This window comes from Dama dama, chromosome 6, assembly GCF_033118175.1.
Source record: "Dama dama isolate Ldn47 chromosome 6, ASM3311817v1, whole genome shotgun sequence".
Taxonomy (NCBI): Eukaryota; Metazoa; Chordata; class Mammalia; order Artiodactyla; family Cervidae; genus Dama; species Dama dama.
The window spans coordinates 4,822,636-4,841,843 of record NC_083686.1 but is presented as its reverse complement, the minus strand read 5'-3'; the positions used below and the strand labels follow the sequence as shown (position 1 = coordinate 4,841,843).

The 19,208-nt window shown below is 48.6% G+C and overlaps 1 protein-coding gene across 1 annotated transcript; it reads right to left on the bottom strand.

Annotated features, from left to right (window-relative positions):
- Positions 1–235: 235 nt before the first annotated feature.
- Positions 236–18,239, bottom strand: QDPR (quinoid dihydropteridine reductase). The gene is made up of 7 exons (XM_061145452.1): positions 18,105–18,239; positions 14,983–15,075; positions 11,181–11,277; positions 8,133–8,273; positions 3,851–3,959; positions 3,406–3,489; positions 236–886 (listed from the first exon to the last, which is right to left on the bottom strand). Exons 1-7 carry the CDS (start codon positions 18,204–18,206, stop codon positions 781–783), a joined length of 732 nt encoding a protein of 243 aa, XP_061001435.1. The 5' UTR covers positions 18,207–18,239; the 3' UTR covers positions 236–780.
- Positions 18,240–19,208: the final 969 nt, after the last annotated feature.

Below are 19,208 nucleotides of genomic sequence, written 5' to 3'. Positions count from 1 at the left end.
GCCCGTGTCAAGTCACACGGAGCACTGCTTCTGAACGCACGGACCACCCTTCACATTCTGGTACACCCAAGAGGGCATCGAGCCTCTTGCCGCTGTGCTGAGAACACTTATTTCAGGGTCTGAATCTAACTCCCTTTTCTAGAACATCGGGCTAAAGAGCACTGGGAGCCCACGATTCTAGCGCATTCACCTATGACCGTTTATAAGATGCGTTTGATGAGAGAAGACAATACCATACATGAAGTGCATTTATTAGGAAGATAAATGCCACACCGTTACAAGTAGTTCCCTTGGGCACTTGGCAACTTCACAGAAAAAAGACACCTTGACAGAGTCCACAGGATTTTGCTTATAACATAGAAGGAGTTTTAAGGCAGATGAATTCGAGGCCACGAAAACTACATCTGTGATACAGGCACAACATTCAGAAATGACTCAGGCTCCAAACGTCCCTGTTCCCAACACATCCCTGTCAATAGCTACTGTCAGGGACTCAGACGCAGAGTCTCAAAAGCAATTCAATACGACACCGATGCAGAGGGGGTCGTCCCGAGACCTCCCCAAATCACGTGGTTAACACTGACCCACAGTGCTGTGTGTAAGCCTCACAGGCTTTTATTTCACACAAACTTGGACACTGTCCTAGGAGAACAAATGCACATCAGGCGAGAGGAAAACAGGACTCAGAATCACGTCCCACAAACAGGATTACAGAACACGAGGGCTACACTGGGCCACGCGGATGGACTGATGACTCTCTGACAGACGGTGAAACGAGGCTTATAGAGATGCTGCGGTAAGCTCCGTCTTCCCCTCTGCGGTCACCACCTGGATTAGGCTTCCTGAGCTTGGCCGGTTTTTCTCTGTGATCCAGTCATGGAAGGTTCTAGGACAAAAAGAAGAAAAGCTTTACATTCTAAAAGCAAAAATCTGGACACAGGCTTGTACTCACATTAGGGGCTGAGCAGCAACTGTAAAAAAGCCTCCAAGGCCTCATGGACACACACCCAGGTCCCCAGTGATTCTAGGACTTCCCTGACTGCAGTTCCTGAGTGGTTAGCATTTGGCAAGGTTTTCGTTTGGCTATTTTCCTGCCTTGTTGGAACACAGTGATTTTATGTGATTAAAGATTTTCATGAGTTCATCCTAAGAGACATGGGCACCAGTCTGGCGTTCTGTGATGACCAGGAGGGATGCGGGGAGGGCAGGGAGGCTAGGGAGGGAGGGGATGATTTGCATTGTTGTTACGGCAGAAACCAACACAACATTGTAAAATGTTTTTAAATATATATTTAAATTTAAAAAATAGAATAAATGGAAAAGAATTAGAAAAAAAAGGGAGAGAGAGAGATGGGGAGAAAATTTTATACTTTGTTATATTACCTCTCAGAAATTTAAAAAGAAAGAGAAAAAATTATTTTCTTAACAAACATGGAGCATCCATGGAGCATCCACAGCTGTATCATGCAATGGAAAAAGATATTTTAAAAAAACAGACTACTGTAATAAAACACATTCGGTGCCAGGGTGGGGCATTTAATAATCAGCTCTGTGTAGGGAAGGGTGCTGGGTGCCTGGGGGGTTGCAGTTTGGTGTGTGTGTGTGTGTGTGTGTGTGATTATGTCTCTTAGTCCTGTCTGACTCTTTGTGACCCCAAGGACTACAGCCCGCCAGGTTCCTCTGTCTGTGGAATTCTCCAGGCAAGAATAATGGAGTGAGTAGTCATTCCCTTCAACAGGGCATCTTCCCGACCCAGAGAGGGAACCCAGGTCTCCCGCTTTGCAGGCAGATTCTTTACTGTCTGAGCCACCAGGCGAAGCCCTTTCACAATGTATATGAATATAAAAACTCAAACTCTATACCTTTCAATCTATATCATTTTTTGTTAGTTATATCTCAGTAAAATCTAGCAGTTGCAAAAAAAGAAAAACAAAAAAACAGGGAAAGAAAAAGGGTATAAGGAATTATTAAGGTTTAACAAGAGGCTGACAATTCTTATTTATTTATTTTTAATTTGGCCACATCATACAGCATGTTAGTACCCCTACCAGGAACTGACCCTGTGTCCCCTGCATTGGGAACACATAGTCTTAATCACTAGACTGCCAGGGAAGTCCTCTGGTCATTTTTAAAGCATTAACTCCTGCTGTGGGGAATACTGGCCCCTCTGACATCCCCCAGGTGGGACTGTGGCCCTTCCTTCACTGTAAAGTCCTCAGGAGCTCCTGAGGTCTTCAGTGCCGATGAGCAACCTGCTGGACCAGAGCTGGCCAGTCATTCGAGCTGTACAGGGAAGCCGTTGTTGTATTTCCAGTCACCAGTCATGCCCGACTCTTTGCGACCCCATGGACCGTAGCCCACCAGGCTCCTCTGTCCAAGGGGTTTCTCCAAGCAAGGATACTGGAGTGGGTTGCCATGTCCTCCTCCAGAGGCTCTTCCTGACCCAGGGATCGAACTCCCATCTCCTGAGTCTCCTGCATCGGCAGGCAGGTTCTTTACCACTGAGCCACTGAAGAAGCCCCTGCTACGAGCGTTTAGTAAGACCAGGGTTATGAAGTGCTCAAATGGCTTGGCGCATAGGTACTACATAAGTGCTTGTTCCAAACATAAATAAACATAAAACATCTAAGCAAAAGGCAACCTCAGACCAGAAGCACACACCCCAAGCTCTACAAACATCCTGTATGAACACAGCCGTCCAGGCAGCTCACCACTCACTCTGCTGGGCGAGGTGGTCCCTGCTCCACGTCTCCCTCCTCATCGTCCCCAGGCCCAGCACAGCCCCCGGCCCCAGTGGGATTCTCAGCGAACATGTGCTCAATACCCCCTTAAACAGAGGGGTCTGGGGGAGCTGAGATCCAGGTGAACACAAGTGAGCAGAAAGCACACCCTCTCCTGAGGTTCCAAAGCCACTCGTATTTACAAATGGGGGCCAAATATGATCTGGGGGACAAAGGACGCTTTTCTGAGGCTTGGCACTAATTCAGACACATGGGCCCAGAGGTCCCACCCAGGTCAGCGGCTCACTCCACGCAGCTGTGCTTGTTAACAGACAGAGCGAGCGTTCTGGGAGCCGGGCTCACCCAGCACTTCTCTGGGTCAGATGTGGGCTGAGAGTCTGGCCCACTCTACGATAGCTTACCCTCCTAATAGTCATTATGGGCCCCCATTGTATAGACTGAGAAACTGAGGCCTAGAGGAGTTGAACCACGGTGGAGGGGGAGGCACCATCTACCCCTCCAGCCTGCGAGATTCACACTGAGGTGCGAGGCGCCCTTGGAGGTCAGGACCTCATGGAGCAGCTGGGTTGATAAGCCAGGAGAACCCGGGCCTGTCCTTTCACCCACAAGACGGAGGAACGGGGGCCGGGAGCTGCTGAGTCAGTGACGCAACTGCGATACTCACTCAACCAGGAACTCCAAGGGCGTCCAGGAGCTGAAGTCAGCCTCGGGCATCGACTTCCTGTTCACCGGGGTGTCCAGGGTGACCCTGCAGAGCGGAGACAAGCCTGTCATGTGTGTGTCCCCACACCCAGGAGCCCACGGCACCGAGGGTGACCGTGCTGACATGGACCGAGATACAGATGTTAAAATTAAATGTGTCCACTATTTCTTAATAAAGAGGGACAGAAAGACAGAAAATGAGAAAGACGCAGGCCAGGAAGACCCATCCCATCAGCCAGGCAACCATCCGGGAAAGCCCAGGATAATCCAAAAGCCGAACAAGTGTCGTCAGGGCCTTTGACGGGGGCCGAGGGGACAGCATGCACTCATCCCTGGTGTGGGGTGACTCCAGGACCCACATGAACCCTCAGCGGGGGTCAGGCATGGAGGGACCCCCAGCCACTTACGGGAGCAGGGCGACGGCCGCAGCCCCGGGCGGCAGGCCGCTGTTCTTCCCGGCCAGGCTCTGGCAGAGCTGGTGCACTGCGGCCTTGGCCATGCCGTAGCCGATCATCCCTGGGAAACGGGGAGAAAACATTTCAGTGACCACCGGCTGCCACCGGCATGTCCAAAGGGCACCAGGAGGTCCCAAGGAGGCCAGGAAGAGAGAACCAGGGACATCTATGGAAAGTGGTAAGGACACAACCTATTATTCACCTGGCACTTAACAGTTATCAGAGAAGCCACAAGGCCAATCCTAGTTCTATTGCTAAGGAAATGGAGGCTTGGACAGGCCCAGACTCACACACAGACACGTACTGAGGCCAGCAGAGAGGTGGAAAGCCAGGCAAGGGTTTTGAACCCTTCCATCCATAACAGCTTATGAGCAGCCAGCACACAACACTGGGTGCCCAGTGAGTTGGCAAAATCAAGCAGGAGTTTGAAATATAGGCTTTAGAGTCAGGCTGTGCAGCTCTTCCATTTACCACTACAGAAATCCCGGGCAGGTTCTCAAGACCTGTCTAACCCTCAGTCTTCCCATCTGTAAAATGGGGATAAAGTACTCAGTTCTAGGCTCAGAACAGGGTAGGACCTCCACACATGTTGCCCATCATATTAACATAAGTGCTGTGCCCTGGAGTCCAGCTCCCATTAAAGGACACCATTTGAATCATATGAGACTGCTCACACGTGGAATCTAAAAAAAAAGTACTGGGTTGGCCAAAAAGGGCCCTCAGGTTTTTCTGTAAAATGTTATGGAAAAAAACCTGAACGAACTTTGTGGCCAACCCAATACAAATAAACATATTTACAAAACAGAAATAGACACAGATGCAGAAAATAAACTTATGGTTACGAAGGGAGGGAAGTGGGGGTGGGATACATTGGGAGATGGGGATGAACCCGTACACACTACTGTATATAAAAGAGAAGACTAAGAAGGGCCCACTGCACGGCACAGAGAACACGACTCGTTCCTCTGTAACGGCCCACACGGGAGCGGAGTCTGAGGAAGAGTGGCTGTGTGTACAGACAAATAACTGATTCACTTTACTGTACAGCAGAAACTAACACAACACTGCAAATCAACCAGACTCCAAAAAAATTAATTAAAAAACAAACTATGCTATTTGAGCAATCGCAACATACGTGTACACATGCTTCCTATCAGCCTTCCTTTCCTCCCACCAGTCAGCGAAGGCTTGCTGATAGAAGCAAGGCATGCCTTTCTTTTTATTTAATTGAAGTATAGTTGATTTATAATGTGTTAATTTCCGCTGTGAAGCAAAGTGATTCATATACATATACACATACATGGTGGTGGTTTAGTGGCTGTCACGGCCAACTCTTGTGACCCCATGGGCTGCAGCCCATCAGGCTCATCTGTCCATGGGATTTCCCAGGCAAGAATAGTGGAGTGGGTTGCCATTCCCTTCTCCGGGGATCTTCCCAACCCAGGGCTCCTGCATTGCAGGTGGATTCTTTACCAACTGAGCTGCCAGGGAAGCCCCATATATACATATATACGTTCTTTTTTAACATCCTCTTCCACTAGGGTTTATCACAGGATACTGACTAGTTCCCTGTGTGACACAGTATGATCCTGTTGCTTACTCAGTCTATATGTAACAGCCTTATCAGGACAGGACTCCGTCTGTCCCACAGACACACGGCAGGCGAGCTCTCTCGTCTCAGAAGCACCCCACAGCACCCAGCTGTAGGTGCATTAAATGCAGCCATCACAGCAACAAAGAACGGCTCATTGCTGCCAAGACCCCTCCGCCTTCAGAAAACCACTACTTCCAAAGGTCGGCCACTCCCTAAAAACCCCAGCAGGTCGGCTGTTTAAAGTATAACAGCTCAACAGGCATCAGCATCTGGTGGGAGGTGGGACTCACAGCCCAGCGGAGCAGCCAATAGCTGAACTGCTTCCACAGTGACTCAAATTGCAAAAGAGGGTCAAGGTCTTAAAAAGCTATTTAGAAACACAAGAAGACTATTTCACCATGCCTGGCTTTTCTTGGCTTCGTTGGGGGCAGAAGGCCGACCGTGGCATGAAGATCTAACAAGCTCTGCGGCAATTAAAACAAACCAGTGGAGGGGATGGGACAAGTTGGGAGACTGGGATTGACACTGCAGACACACTACTATGTATAAAATAGACAGAGAATAGAGAACCTCCCGTACTGCTCAGGGAACTCTACTCAGGGTTCCGCGGTGACCTAAACAGGAAGAACTCCAAAAGAGAGGGGACGTGTGTCTACATATGGCTGAATCACTTTGCTGCCCAGTAGAAACCAACACAACACTGTAAGGCAACTATACTCCAATAAAAATTAAAACAAAGACATGAGTGAAAAGTCACCATCCCAACAGCTTTAAACAAACTAGCGCGCGGATTTCATCCCACCAGCCCCTGTCCCCCAGCACTCTCCCTTCTCCCAGGACTCTCTCTTCACCCCATTCAAACAGCATGAAAGCAAGGAATCAGGTGAGGAGAAGCAAGCAAGCAGCAGCCAGGAGCCCTAAAGGTTTAATCCCACAGGATTCTGTACAACGCTGGCGAGGATCATGTGCAAAATACGGGGAAAGCATGCACTTCATCAAGAAGATACATAAGTATCAAGTGATCAGTGCAGTCCCTAAAGACTGATTTCTAAACACAGCGCAGACCCTTATAGGGTACAGGAGAGAGATCACCATCTCTTTGGTACCGTTTATCCTCCAGTGGACTGTCCACAAATAAACAGCCTTGGACACAGGAGAGGGAGGGGTTTCTCAGTGACTTTTCATTTTTGAACACCTCTTCTTGGGGTTTCAAGGACTATTAAGCCCGTTCATCACCTGCTTTCATAGACTTCCCCAGATTTCTCTGGAGTCTGAATCAAAGAGAAAAGATTTCATGACTCAAATAAGTTTAACAATGTCTAACTAAAGAGCTAAAAGAGGAACAAACTTATCAACACCTGAAGGAGTAACGGATCAAAAAGAAACCTGGAGTACTGCTAACTCTCTGCAATACCTGTCTTAAACCATTACACCCATTAAGATGTTTACAAGTCCCAACCACCATGTAAAGGACATATTACCATTACTTCTCATTATACAAATGACAAAAATGAGGTTCAGAGAGGTTAAGTAATTTGCCAACTATCACACAGCGACTAAACGGCAAAACCACAATACGAAACCAACCCGTATGGTTCCAGATCCCATAGTGGTAACCAGTATCTGAAACTATAAGCAAAGAATGATACTGGTAAACCAAAAGCAAGGGTAGAAAGCTGTTTCATCCTTCAGGAAAATTAGTGTTTCAGTCCTAGGGTTTTCTCTTTTCAATGTCGAGGTATTATTCATTTCTGTATTTACTCTCTAGAGTCTCTGATTTTAATGAAAATCAGATCTCAGCCAGACTACCACTGAACATTTACACAGTGTGAATTACTGCAAGAGCCATGGATTTATAAGATCACTTTCTCTGTGAAACCTAATAAAATGAGTGGCAAAAAAATTACTAATTTGTAAAAGCCTCACAGTTCAGTTCACTACATGAAAACTGAAAAAGATGCTTAAGGTTTCTACCACTTACTAAAGAGGTTCAAAAACACTCCCCGTCTTTTTTTTTTAACGAGTTTAATTTAGGTAGTGGAGACAGTTTCTGGCTCCCTAAACCATGTCCCCTACTCCCTGCTTAAATTTCTTTATTCCGATCCCAAAGGGAGAGTGAATTGTGCCAGATGGTGAAGTCTTAATCATTCCCTGCCCGCACCTCAGTAAAAGTGTTAGCCACTCAGTCTTATCTGAATTCTCCAGGCAAGAACACTGGAGTGGGTTGCCATTCCTTTCGCCAGGGGATCCTCCCGATCCAGAGATTGAACCTGGGTCTCCAGCACTGCAGGCGGATTCTTTACCACCTGAGCCACCAGGGAAAAGCCCATATTACGAGTTGAGAGCCTCTGCAACACCATCCATTCCCTGGGTGGACCCCAGACACACACACGAGACGAGGGGTTGTCAGAGGACAGTGGTCCTCGGCCAGCATGACCATGAGGACAATGCACATGAAAAGACGAGGAGCGCTTCCCCTAAAAAGATGGAGGCCTAAAAGGAAGCGAGATCCACCCAACTGCAAACAGCCCTGGAGGGCAAACAGCTCTAATATTCCCCCTCCCAGGGAAGCGCTCAGCAGTCCAGCGAGCAAGAAAGTGTGAGCGTTCCCATTTCACAGACGGGGAAACAGAGGCTCACCAGGCGTCCCATCCAGGGCGGCCCTGGCCCCCGCCAAGGTCAGGAGGCCTCCTTCCTTGAGGTGCTTGGTGGCCAGGTGGCTGGAGATGGTGGATGTCCACACGCTCTGCTTCCACATCAGGTCACAGTTTTTAAAGAGTGCTGAGCAAAGAAACACACGAGGTCAGCATTCACAGGGAAGAAACTGAAGGGTGAGCTTAACCCCCAGCACCCGACCCTCCAGGAAGCCCCCAGGGCCACTCTGGGTCTGCAGGGAGATCTAACACACACACACAGCCCAGGGCTTGTGCTCAGAGATGCAGGTTCAAATCCAGGCCACGCGGTCACCCAAGTCTCAGCCTCCTCATGTAAACTGGTTAGTGTCAGTCGCTCAGTCATGTCTGACTCTTTGCCACCCCACGGACTGTAGCCCACCAGGCTTCTCTGTCCATGGGATTCTCCAGGCAAGAATACTGGAGTGGGTTGCCATGCCCTTCTCCAGGGTATCTTCCTGACCCAGGGATCAAACCCGGGTCTCCTGCCTTGCAGGCAGATTCTTTACCGTCTGAGCCACCGGGGAAGCCAAACTGGTTAAACATCCACCAATAAATGGGGGCTGTTGACAGATACGTGGGACTGGCTTTAATTCAAACACTGCCCTACTTTATAAATGGCATTAGGGGCCTTCCCTGGTGGTCCAGTGATTAGAATTCCATGCTCTCACAGCCAAGGGTCTGGATTCGATCACTGGTCGGGGAACTAAGATCCCGCAAGCTGCGTGGTGTGGCCAAAAAAATAATTTTTAAAATTACAAAAATAAATAAAGGACATTAGATCTTTAATTAGAACCTATATGTCTAAGTCAAGTTTTATCTGTGATAAAAGATCTCAGGGACTATGATGACATAAAGAGGGCTTTCATGGAGTGACAAGTTTTTTATGGTTGAAAGTTTAATGCCAACTTTAAAGACTCTCTAAAAGAGAGCTGAAATAATAACCATCTCACACTTGTTTTAACCCTCTGACCTCGCCAGAGACATGAGGAGGAACTGGTAAGGGAGGTCACATCACCAGCTGATCCCCTTCCCCCCTCACAGGATACACAGAACCCAGTGCACCCATGACCCAGAGACAGAGCCCTCCTGATACAGGAGAGTCTGCAGTGGGTGATGACCAAGGAACTGCACTTCCCTGTTAAGAAGAACTAGGGGTAAAAAGGATGGACCCACAATTGTTACTTCCTGTTCCCAAAATACACAAAAGGCCATCAGGTGTTCTGCCAAGCTGATCCCCGACAAACTGACAACTTCACATTTAAGTGTGGTTCACAGAGAAGGAAAAGGAAACGGCACCCCCCGCCAGTATTCTTGCCTGGAGAATCCTGTGGACAGAGGAGGCTGGTGGGCTGAAGTCCACGGGGCTGCACACAGCTGGACATGACAGACACACACACATGCGTGCGCACACAGAAAATCAACTCCCTTTTAAATCACTTTGGCTGATAAATGTAGAAGGGATGATAGAATTGGAAAACTACCATTTTCCAAGCCCCAGTGGAACGACTGATTCAGGTAGAGATGATCAGTGGATGTTTATAACCACTAGTTTTGAGGAATTTGGGGTTCTCAAATTCCTCAAATTGGGAACAGGAGACTCATGCATGATGCCAAAGCACCATCCCATGGGTCACTTACTAATTACAAACAGAAAAATGTACTTTACGATGGAGATCTATCACCTTAATCCTGACCCAGCATCAGAGCTGGCATCACTCTGGATGGACGGTGGAGCAGGCCGTGGGATGTGGTGAGGACTCAAAGGGCTGCAGGGTGAAGTCCACATCACTCAGGAAGCATCCTCACCTTCATATTCACCTCCATCCTCACCTCAGCATATTTATCCTGAATCTAAGCAAGTCTCCAGGCCTACCTTCCAGTTCACAAGAAACACCAGGGACAGAAGAACAAGGTAAGTGATACCTTAAAGAAACAGTCTGACACATTCAGGGTGGGGGACATTCTACATGAAAACTGCCTTGGACCTGCCAAACCTATCACAGGAAAGAAAAAAAATTCTAGATTAAGTGACTCAAACAATAATACAATGCTGATTAGAATAAATCTAGGGAAAACAGCTATGGAACAGACTGAGGTAACTGGAACATGGGCTGGTACTATTAATCTTACAGAATTACTGGTAATTTTCTTAGGTATGAGAGCGGTATTACGCTAACGTGAGAGAATGGCCTAATCCCTGGAGACACATACTGAAGTACAGTCAAGTGTCAAAGCACTTTCAAATGATTAACAACAGCAGCAAAAATACACACACAGAGGACACGCATGCGAGAAAGCAGGAGGATGCGAGTGTGGCAAACATTCACAAGGGCTGAGCCTCGACGGGGGCATAAAGGAGTGCCCTGAATGGCTCTTTCCTTTTTTCTGTGTATTTGAAAATGCTCATGATAAAAAAATAGCAAATAAACTCACAGCTTCAGCAAAAGCTCAACTGTGAGTCCTTTTCATCTTCTGAACCATCTCTGCATTCCATTCACATTCCCCAATTCCCAGTACCGAGCCCTGAAAGACTGCGGTGGGAACAATGCTGACTTCATCCCGTCTCCTTGTTAATCTCAAGGCCCCTCTGCCCTAACTCCTCTGAGCATCCGTGCGTGCTAAGTCACTTCAGTCCTGTCTGACTCTGCCCCCTATGGACTGTACCCGCCAGACTCCTGCGTCCATGGGATTCTCCAGGCAGGCACACAGGAGTGGGTTGCCATTCCCTTCTCCAGGGGGCCTTTGTGACCCAGGGATCGAACCCCAGCCTCCCGCAGCTCCTGCAGTGCAGGTGGGTCCTTTATGCTGAGCCACCGGGGAAGCCCCCGACCCCCTTTATGGGAAGTTTTTTCTTTCTCTGTAAAACGGGGTATTGACCCCCACCTTACAGCGACTGGGAAGATTCCGGGCGGCAGACAGGAAAACGTCTGGCCTGGCACATGCTGCAGACCCGACCCATGCACCTGGACAGGGAGCAGCGCAGGGTGAATGATTAACCCAGAAAAGGACTCACACTTGGACTTGGCATTGCCCCCAGCCCATCCTCCAGCCACACAAAGGATCGCATCCACCTTCTCTGTACCCAGGAGCTTTCCCACCTCAGCCGTCACCTGAAACAGAGGGGCCAGAAAAGACACAGATTGTCAGGTAGACCTCAACAGGCTGACGTCTGACGTTGCTGTAGTCACCTCCATTGACCTTTCACTCCTTTTTAAGCCAGTTTACAGTACCTGGCAATGAACACTTTGAAAATCAGATGCAGGACCCATTTACAATGAACATTTTGGACAGCAAAGCCTGACTGCATTTCAGCATGATTTTTATAAAGCAACCTAGAGTCTTCTGAATATTCTAAAGGGTGGAGACGTACACATTCCTGGGATAAAACAATAAATAAGAACAGCATGTATACTATCTATGGTGAAACAGATCACCAGCCCAGGTGGGATGCATGAGACAAGTGATCGGGCCTGGTGCACTGGGAAGACCCAGAGGAATCGGGTGGAGAGGGAGGTGGGAGCGGGGATCGGGATGGGGAATACGTGTAAATCCATGGCTGATTCATATCAATGTATGACTAAATAAATAAATAAATAAATAAATAAAGACAATCAATATTTTTGAGACTTCAAAAAAAATAAAATAAAAAAAATAAAGTAGGAAAAGTTAAAAAAAAAATCACACACAAATTCATGAAGCGTTCCATATTTTTTAAAAAATCACCTAGGATTTCACTGCCTATAGCTAGATTTCTGGTATATTTCTTTCCAGAATTTCTTTGCCAATCACAGAATCATAAACTGAGATAATCAATTCTACTCTCCCTCCAATACAAACATCCCATTAACTGTAACTCCAAAAAAAAACCAAAGCCAAAGAGAAACTTTTTCCTTAAAAATAAAGCAATAAAAAATAATTCATGGCAAAATGTTGGTAAGCAATGAATACACAGGGGTTCATTTTAATTCTCTACTGCTGTTTGATTCAAATGTTTAAAGTGTTGAAAACATACACATGTCTTTTGTTACAGTTTATTAAAACAAAAATCTGAGAAGACACACAACCCTGGCCATCATCCATGAATCCTTTCCATATTTTTCTGGAACGGCTGAAAGGATCATAGCCTGTCAACAGCCTCGCTAAGATCAAGCTTCTAAAGAAGCAGCTTAACACAGGACAGTGGAATTCTCCCAGCAGTAACATTTCAGTCTCTGACAGCTTTCCCTAACAATTTCTGAGCCTCAGATCACTCTTTCAGGGGAACTGCCTGGCGGTCCAAGGGTTCAGACTCCACGCTTCCACTGCAGGGGGCATGAGTTTGATCCCTGGTTTGCGAACTAGGATTCCGCAAGCCACAGGTCATGGCCAGAAATAAATTACTCTTTCATGGAGATCAATCTGGCAATGGAAACCAACCTTTCCTCTCCTCTACATTCTATACCAAAATCTCTCAATTTAAGTAGATTCCTGACCGTCCCTTGGCAAGCACCTGACATAACCCTGGTTCAGCTTTTGAGATCTTCCTCCTGTTACCCTGGTTCCCTGGCTGCCTCTCCTTCATTTCTAAGCCGCATCCCATTGCCAACAGCAAGGTCCCATCTGCCAGGAGTTGCGTCATCTTCCCTGACCTCTGTACCCGAACACGACCTGCGCTCTACCTTTTAGGGAAGCACGGAGCCCAAGCAACAATGCTCCTGCTTGATTTGCCTTTTTTCAAAACCACCTATCTTTATAATAAAATTAAAATGAGGCATTTTAAAATTCCTCGCCCTAAATTCTTCTTTTTGCCTATCCAACAGTCTTCTATAGGTTTAATTTTTTTCTCACTTTTCACTTTCTGTCTGTAGTGAATTTTCAGCTTAAGAACCAATTTAAATATGCCTGTGTGTGTGCTCAGTCACTCAGCCACGTCCAACTCATTGCAACCCTACAGACTGTAGCCCACCAGGCTCCTGAGTCCATGGGATTCTCCAGGCAAGAATCCTGGGGTGAGTTGACATGCCCTCCTCCAGCGAATCTTCCGGACCTAGGGATTGAACATGCATATCAAGTCTCCTATATTGGCAGGTGGGTTCTTTACCACTAGCGCCACCTGGGAAGCCCTACTTTTATATATACTAAGGTTGAATTTCCTTCTTCTAGAGCGTTAGAATAAAAAACTGGATGTCATGTTGTTCGTCCAGACATTCCTGATTGAGTGACTAGGAGATGAGAAGGCGCAGGAGGGGGTTAAAGATGTTAAAAGCTAATAACGAAGGCATTTCCCAATCATTGTCCTAAAGATGCACCATATAGTCAAAGTCTCAGATGTGGACAATTTCACATTCAAAATGGGATGCAGACATCAGAAACCTGCAACTAAAGGAGCAGGAGAGACAGTGACTGCAGAGGACCACGTCTGGAGGAGCTGCAGCTGTCCATGCCCAGGGGCTCCCTTGCAAATGGTTTAAGTTTTCCTTGCTTTACTCACACGAAGCTATCCTGCTGAGAAGCAACTTTAACATGGAGTTAAGAACACAGGCACCACTCCCTACCACAGCCCAGGTTCAAATCCCGGCTCTGCCACCTACGACCTGGTTGAACAAATACCAGGGACTTCTGTACCCATTTCTAAAATGGAGATACAATGAGACACTTGGTTTTGGATGTGTTAAAGAGATTAAGCGACCTATTACAAATAAGACACTTCTTATGATGTCTAACATACAGTAAAGCCATCCTGAGTTTTACTATTAAGTCCAATAAAACCAATAAGACCATTAAGCACAGGAATCATTAGGAGGTTTCCTTGGACTGTGCGCTGCAGGGCTGGCATGAAGACCACAGATAGCACATCCTTCACGCAGCTGGTGGGAAGGGCTCTTCCAGAAAGGCAGACCTGCTTAAGAGCATCTCAGATGCTTAATACCAAGAGATCCAACGAATTGTCAACAGTTCCTCCTCGGGGAGGCAGGAAGGGGACACGGTCACAGGGAGAAAGAGGGATATTTCACAATTTATCTATATAGCTGTATGGTTTTGCCTGACTTCTTTACAACACGCCTGGGCGGGAAGATTCCCCTGGAGAAGGGACTGGCTACCCACTCCAGTATACTTGCCTGGAGAATCCCATGGACAGAAGAGCCTGGTGGGCTACAACAGTCTATGGGGTCGCAAAGAGTCAGACATGACTCAGAGACTAACACTGTCACTTTCGCTTTATAATTGGAAACGACCTGGTTTGTTAGCAGTCTTGCTTTGGGTAGGGGGAGCTCCGCTTTCTGGAACATATCTTCAATAAACAAGAGATGGAAATGAAGATGTTCACCACAGTATTCTTAACATTATTAAGTAAAAGAAGTTAGAGTAAAAAAAGAAAAACTGAAAAAAAAAAAAAAAAGAAAAACTGCAAAAAAAGTTTAAATGTACAAGTACAAACCAAAGAAACTGTGACCAATCCATACAAAGAAAAATTATGAGTTGACACAGAGGTTTTATTAAGTGATTTGAGGAAGAATTCAAGCTAAGTAAGTTGAAAAAAGAGAAGCTGACCATAGCTTATAAAATACAAATTTATCTCAACCTGTAAGACTTGTATAGTATGCAGAGGAAGCACAAGACAAATGGGCCAAAATGTGAACTAACTAGTGAGCTAACTAGACATGGGTCATGGGCTACTTGTCTTTTTTTTTCTTTCACTTTTTCCAAATTTCCCTCCATGAGCACAATGGCTCTCATAATTAGAGAAGCAACACCTGAAAGAAGGAAGAAGGCACCGCCCGTGAAGCCCTCTCCCTAGGGCTTCCCACCCCACGTGCGTCCTTCCCTGGAATCACCTGGTCGGCCTGCTCCGTGAACGAGTCTGTCATTTTAACCACGACGTTGGCACTGGCCTCTTCGTTCTCCTGCACGTCGATGCTGGCGACCCACTGGAGTGAGGAGAAAACAGGCTTGGTCAAGAGGCAGTCAGGCAGGACAGATTCATGCGCAGGGATGCGGGGAGTTGGAGACAGGTTAGAGGCTTACTCGAAAACCCACTAGAGGAAGGACCTAGCAACTGACCTCTAGCACCGCTCGCAGGGCTTTCAGGCTTTGGCCAGCACACCCCTTCCTGAGCCCCAGGCCAGTGCACTGTACCCCCAAACACCTCTTTCCCTTCCACTCTCACCTCTGAAAGCCAAACCCTGCTGGGGCAGAGATGCCCGAGACCAGGGACTTGCAACCCTTTTCTTAAAGAGCCAGAGGCTGTCTTTCAGGCTGTGACGGCCACACGGCCTCTGCAGCTGCTGCGGTGTCACTTCAGTCGTGTCCGACTCTGTGTGACCCCATCCAACTACTCAGCTCTGCTATCACAGATAGACAGCAGCCACAGAAAACAGCCCAGGAATCGATGAAAGAGCCTGGCTGTGTGCTGAGAAGACATCCGTCGCTGGATTATTAATTTTATATAAAGTTCACATGTGGCTACTCTTCTTTGGATTTCTTATCCCCAATTAAAAATGGGGAACTCTTTTTTAGCTCTTGGGCTCTGTGATAACAGGTGCCAGGCAAGATCCAGCCCCTGGAGAACTGGAATTTTCCAATCCCTGTCCCAGAGCACAAAAGGATGACTGTGGGCGTGGATATCAGGTCAGAGTTTGAATGCTGATTCTGCCATCCGGCAACTCTCTCATCCACCCACTCAGCAGAGGTTCCTCCCCTGCAAAATGAGGGCTGTCAGCAATCAACAGGATTAGTGTGAGAATTAAATGAAATGCAGGATGCTATGGTGGATGAGTGGCATCACAGACTCAATGGATATGGGTTTGAACAAACTCTGGGAAATAGCGGAGGACAGAGGAGCCTGGTGTTCTGCAGTCCATGGGGTCGCAAAGAGTCAGACATGACTGAGCGATTGAACAACATCGGCTGCTGACACACGGTGCTGACTCAGAAAGCTCCAGAGCCCTGCAGTCTGAAGGCCCCAGAGATAAACATCTCCCCCACAAGCTTTGAAGAACACAGTATCCAATCAAAACACTCACTGCTCTGTGTCACAGGGAGGAGGGTACTGAGATAAAGAAATGGTTCCATCCCAGAACCCCCGGAGCTTCCAGGAAGGAAGGGAGCCAAAGACAGAGTCACAGGTAAGTCAGCTCTCCAGATTCACCAAGTGAAAGACGCCCACTGTGCACGCCCCCACACCCCCCTTGGAGAGGAAGCACAGCCCTGCATCTGTAACAATGGATACAGGAGCCCTGGATTTTTTTTTTTTTAACAGGAGGACAATTGCGTTACAATATTGTGTGAGCTTCTGCCGCACAACAGCGGGAATCAGCTATTTGTTTCGTTTGTTCAGATGCTCAGTTGGGTCCTACTCTTTGCAACCCCAGGCACTGCGGCACCCCAGGCTTCCCTGTCCTTCACCAACTCCCCGAGCTTGCTCACACTCGTGTCCACCTAGTCCTCTGTCGCCCTCTTCTCCTCCTGCCTTCAGTCTTTCCCAGCATCAGAGTCTTTCCTAATGAGTCGGCTCTTCGCATCAGGTGGTCACAGTACTGGAGCTTCAGCTTCAGCATCAGTCCCTCCAATGAATATTCAGGACTGATTTCCTTTAGGACGGACTGGTTTGATCTCCAGGGTTCTGTACCTTTTTTCTAGATCCTATATACACACGCGTTAACTCTGTATTAACGTTACTGGAGAGACTAAACAGAACTAAGACTATGTAGGGGCTCTGATACGCAGGAGCTCAATGCCCGGCCCTGGGCGGGCAGTCCTTAAATGTTCCCATGGTCACCACCCCCCCCCCCCCACCGCCCCCTGCAGACCTGGGAAGGCATCTCAAGACAGGTAAATGGCGGGAAGGTGGTGTATTCAGAACCCTTCGAAGCATATTCCTCTACTAACACGAGTTGAAAACCCTGGCTGCCTTTCTCTCTGGCCGCAGTGCACCGCGCTCAGGCTGCTGCTTCTGCGGGCAAGTAAACCCCCAGGAAAGCTCCCGGGGCTGCAGCGGGGGTTCTGAGCAGGAAGCCGCTGCAGCTGAAGACACTGTGGGCGGAGTCTCCACCTGGAATTCGCGGGGCAGGCTGGAGGCTGGGGGCTGGGGGCTGGGGGCTGAGGGCAGGGGGCAGGGGGCAGGGTCCCTGGCTCAGGGACAGGCCCCCCCTCCTACCCATGATACCAAGTACTCCAAGTACTCTTTGCCAAACAAAAGGCATTTGCAAGCTTTCAAAGTATCACATACAAGGGAAGCTGATGGAACAGGGGTATATATCAATAGGGTATTTCCCACGTGGCGCTAGTGATTTTAAAAAAACAAAAAATGCAATGCAAAAGACGCCGGTTTGATCCCCGGGTCAGGAAGATCCCCTGGACAAGGAAATGGCAACCCACTCCAGTATTCTTGCCTGGAGAATTCCATGCACAGAGGAGCCTGGCGGGCTACAGTCCACGGGGTTGGATACGACTGAAGCAATTTAGCAGGCATATATCAATAACATATGTATATCAATAGAAGCTAACATTTACATAGCTTTTACCAGCGTCAGGTAATTTACAACTTATGCGTAACGACACCAATTATTTCATCCTCATAACACCTCTAAGAAATAAATACAATTAGTACCCCCATTTTACAGATGGGGAAACTGAGGCTCGCTAACATGAAGCGGTCGGTTCAGGGTCACAAGGCTAGTAACCCCAATGGCCGTGAACAAGGCAGTGATTTCAGATCCTTCCCTCCCGTGACCTCTCCCTCCGGTTCTGGTCTGTCCGGAATCATGCCCGACACTCGGGCCCCAGCAGAGGTCGGGGTGCAGAGCCGCCTCCACCAGCCTTCCGGCAGAGCAAAGCCCTGCACCTCGGCCCAGGTGCACCCGTAAGCATCACGTCTCAGGGGGTTCAGGGCCCCCCAGCTCCCTTCCAGACCGCCCTCCAGCGCTGCGCCCGAAGGCTCCTCCGCGCGCCGAATTACCCAGTTGCGGGCCCGGAAGGCCTGCACGCATCGCGAGCCCAGCGCGCCCCGACCGCCGTACACCAGCACCCGGCGCGCCTCGCCCGCCGCCGCCGCCGCCATCCCTCCGCCGCGCTCGGCTTCCGCTGCTCCCACCGCCCCGAGCGCGGACGCGGCGCCCCGCCCCGCCCCGCCCGCCCGCCCGGCCAAGAGGGACCTGCGCGGCGGCCGCGCCCCAGCCCAGCCCGCTGCTGCCGCCTAGCGCGCGCCACCCGCCGGGGCTCGGCCGCCCCCTGCCCCGCGCGCAGGAGGGCACGGTTTATTCAGTAACGCCCCGGCGTGACACCCACGGGGAGACGTGATCTCCAAGTGCTGTTCCATTTTCCTCCGCACGACAAGCCTGTGACAGCTTGTGTGTGTGTGTGTGTTTGTATATGTGTGTGTGTCGCTCAGTCGTGTCCGACTTTCGCGATCCCATGGACTGTAGCCCACGAGGCTCCTCTGTCCATGGGATTATCCTGGCAAGAATACTGGAGTGGGTTGCCTTTTCCTACTCTAGGGCGAGAGGAGGAGTGACGGAGGATGAGATGGTTGGATGACATCACCGACGCAATGGACACGAGTTTGAGCAAACTCGGGGAGATAGTGAAGGACAGGGAAGCCTGGTGTGCTGCCGTTCACGGGGTCGCAAAGAGTCAGACACGACTTAGAGACTGAAAAAGGAACAACTCTAGGGGATCTTCCCCACCTAGGGATCAAACCTGTGTCTCTTCTGTCTCCTGCATTGGCAGGTGGATTCTTTACCACTAGCGCCACCTGGGAAGCCCTGTTATCTGAATTGTCGATTAAAAAATATTTTCACAACCTGAAATTAGAGAGTTATTTTATTTGGTGGTCAAGTTTAGGACTCAGAACCTGGGAGACAGCATCTCAGTAGCTCTGAGAAAACTGCTCCCAGGAAGCAGGAGGAGAAGTCAGGCTACCTACAAGTTTGCAACAAAGGGAGCAGGCAGTCTGAACATCAAAGATCAGGGATTAAGTTAAGGAACTTGGCTTTCTATGTATGAGAAGAAGCAAGCCTCTGTACTCACTGAATTCATTCCTTTCATATGCACCTCAGCTATC

Excerpts from the sequence above, each read along its gene's own strand:
- QDPR (XM_061145452.1), bottom strand. The coding sequence starts at position 18,206 with ATGGCGGCGGCGGCGGCGGGCGAGGCGCGCCGGGTGCTGGTGTACGGC. Across the intron at positions 15,076-18,104 it reads CCTTCCGGGCCCGCAACTGG|TGGGTCGCCAGCATCGACGT; the intron begins GTAATTCGGCGC and ends TCCTCACTCCAG. Across the intron at positions 11,278-14,982 it reads TCACGGAGCAGGCCGACCAG|GTGACGGCTGAGGTGGGAAA; the intron begins GTGATTCCAGGG and ends CCTCTGTTTCAG.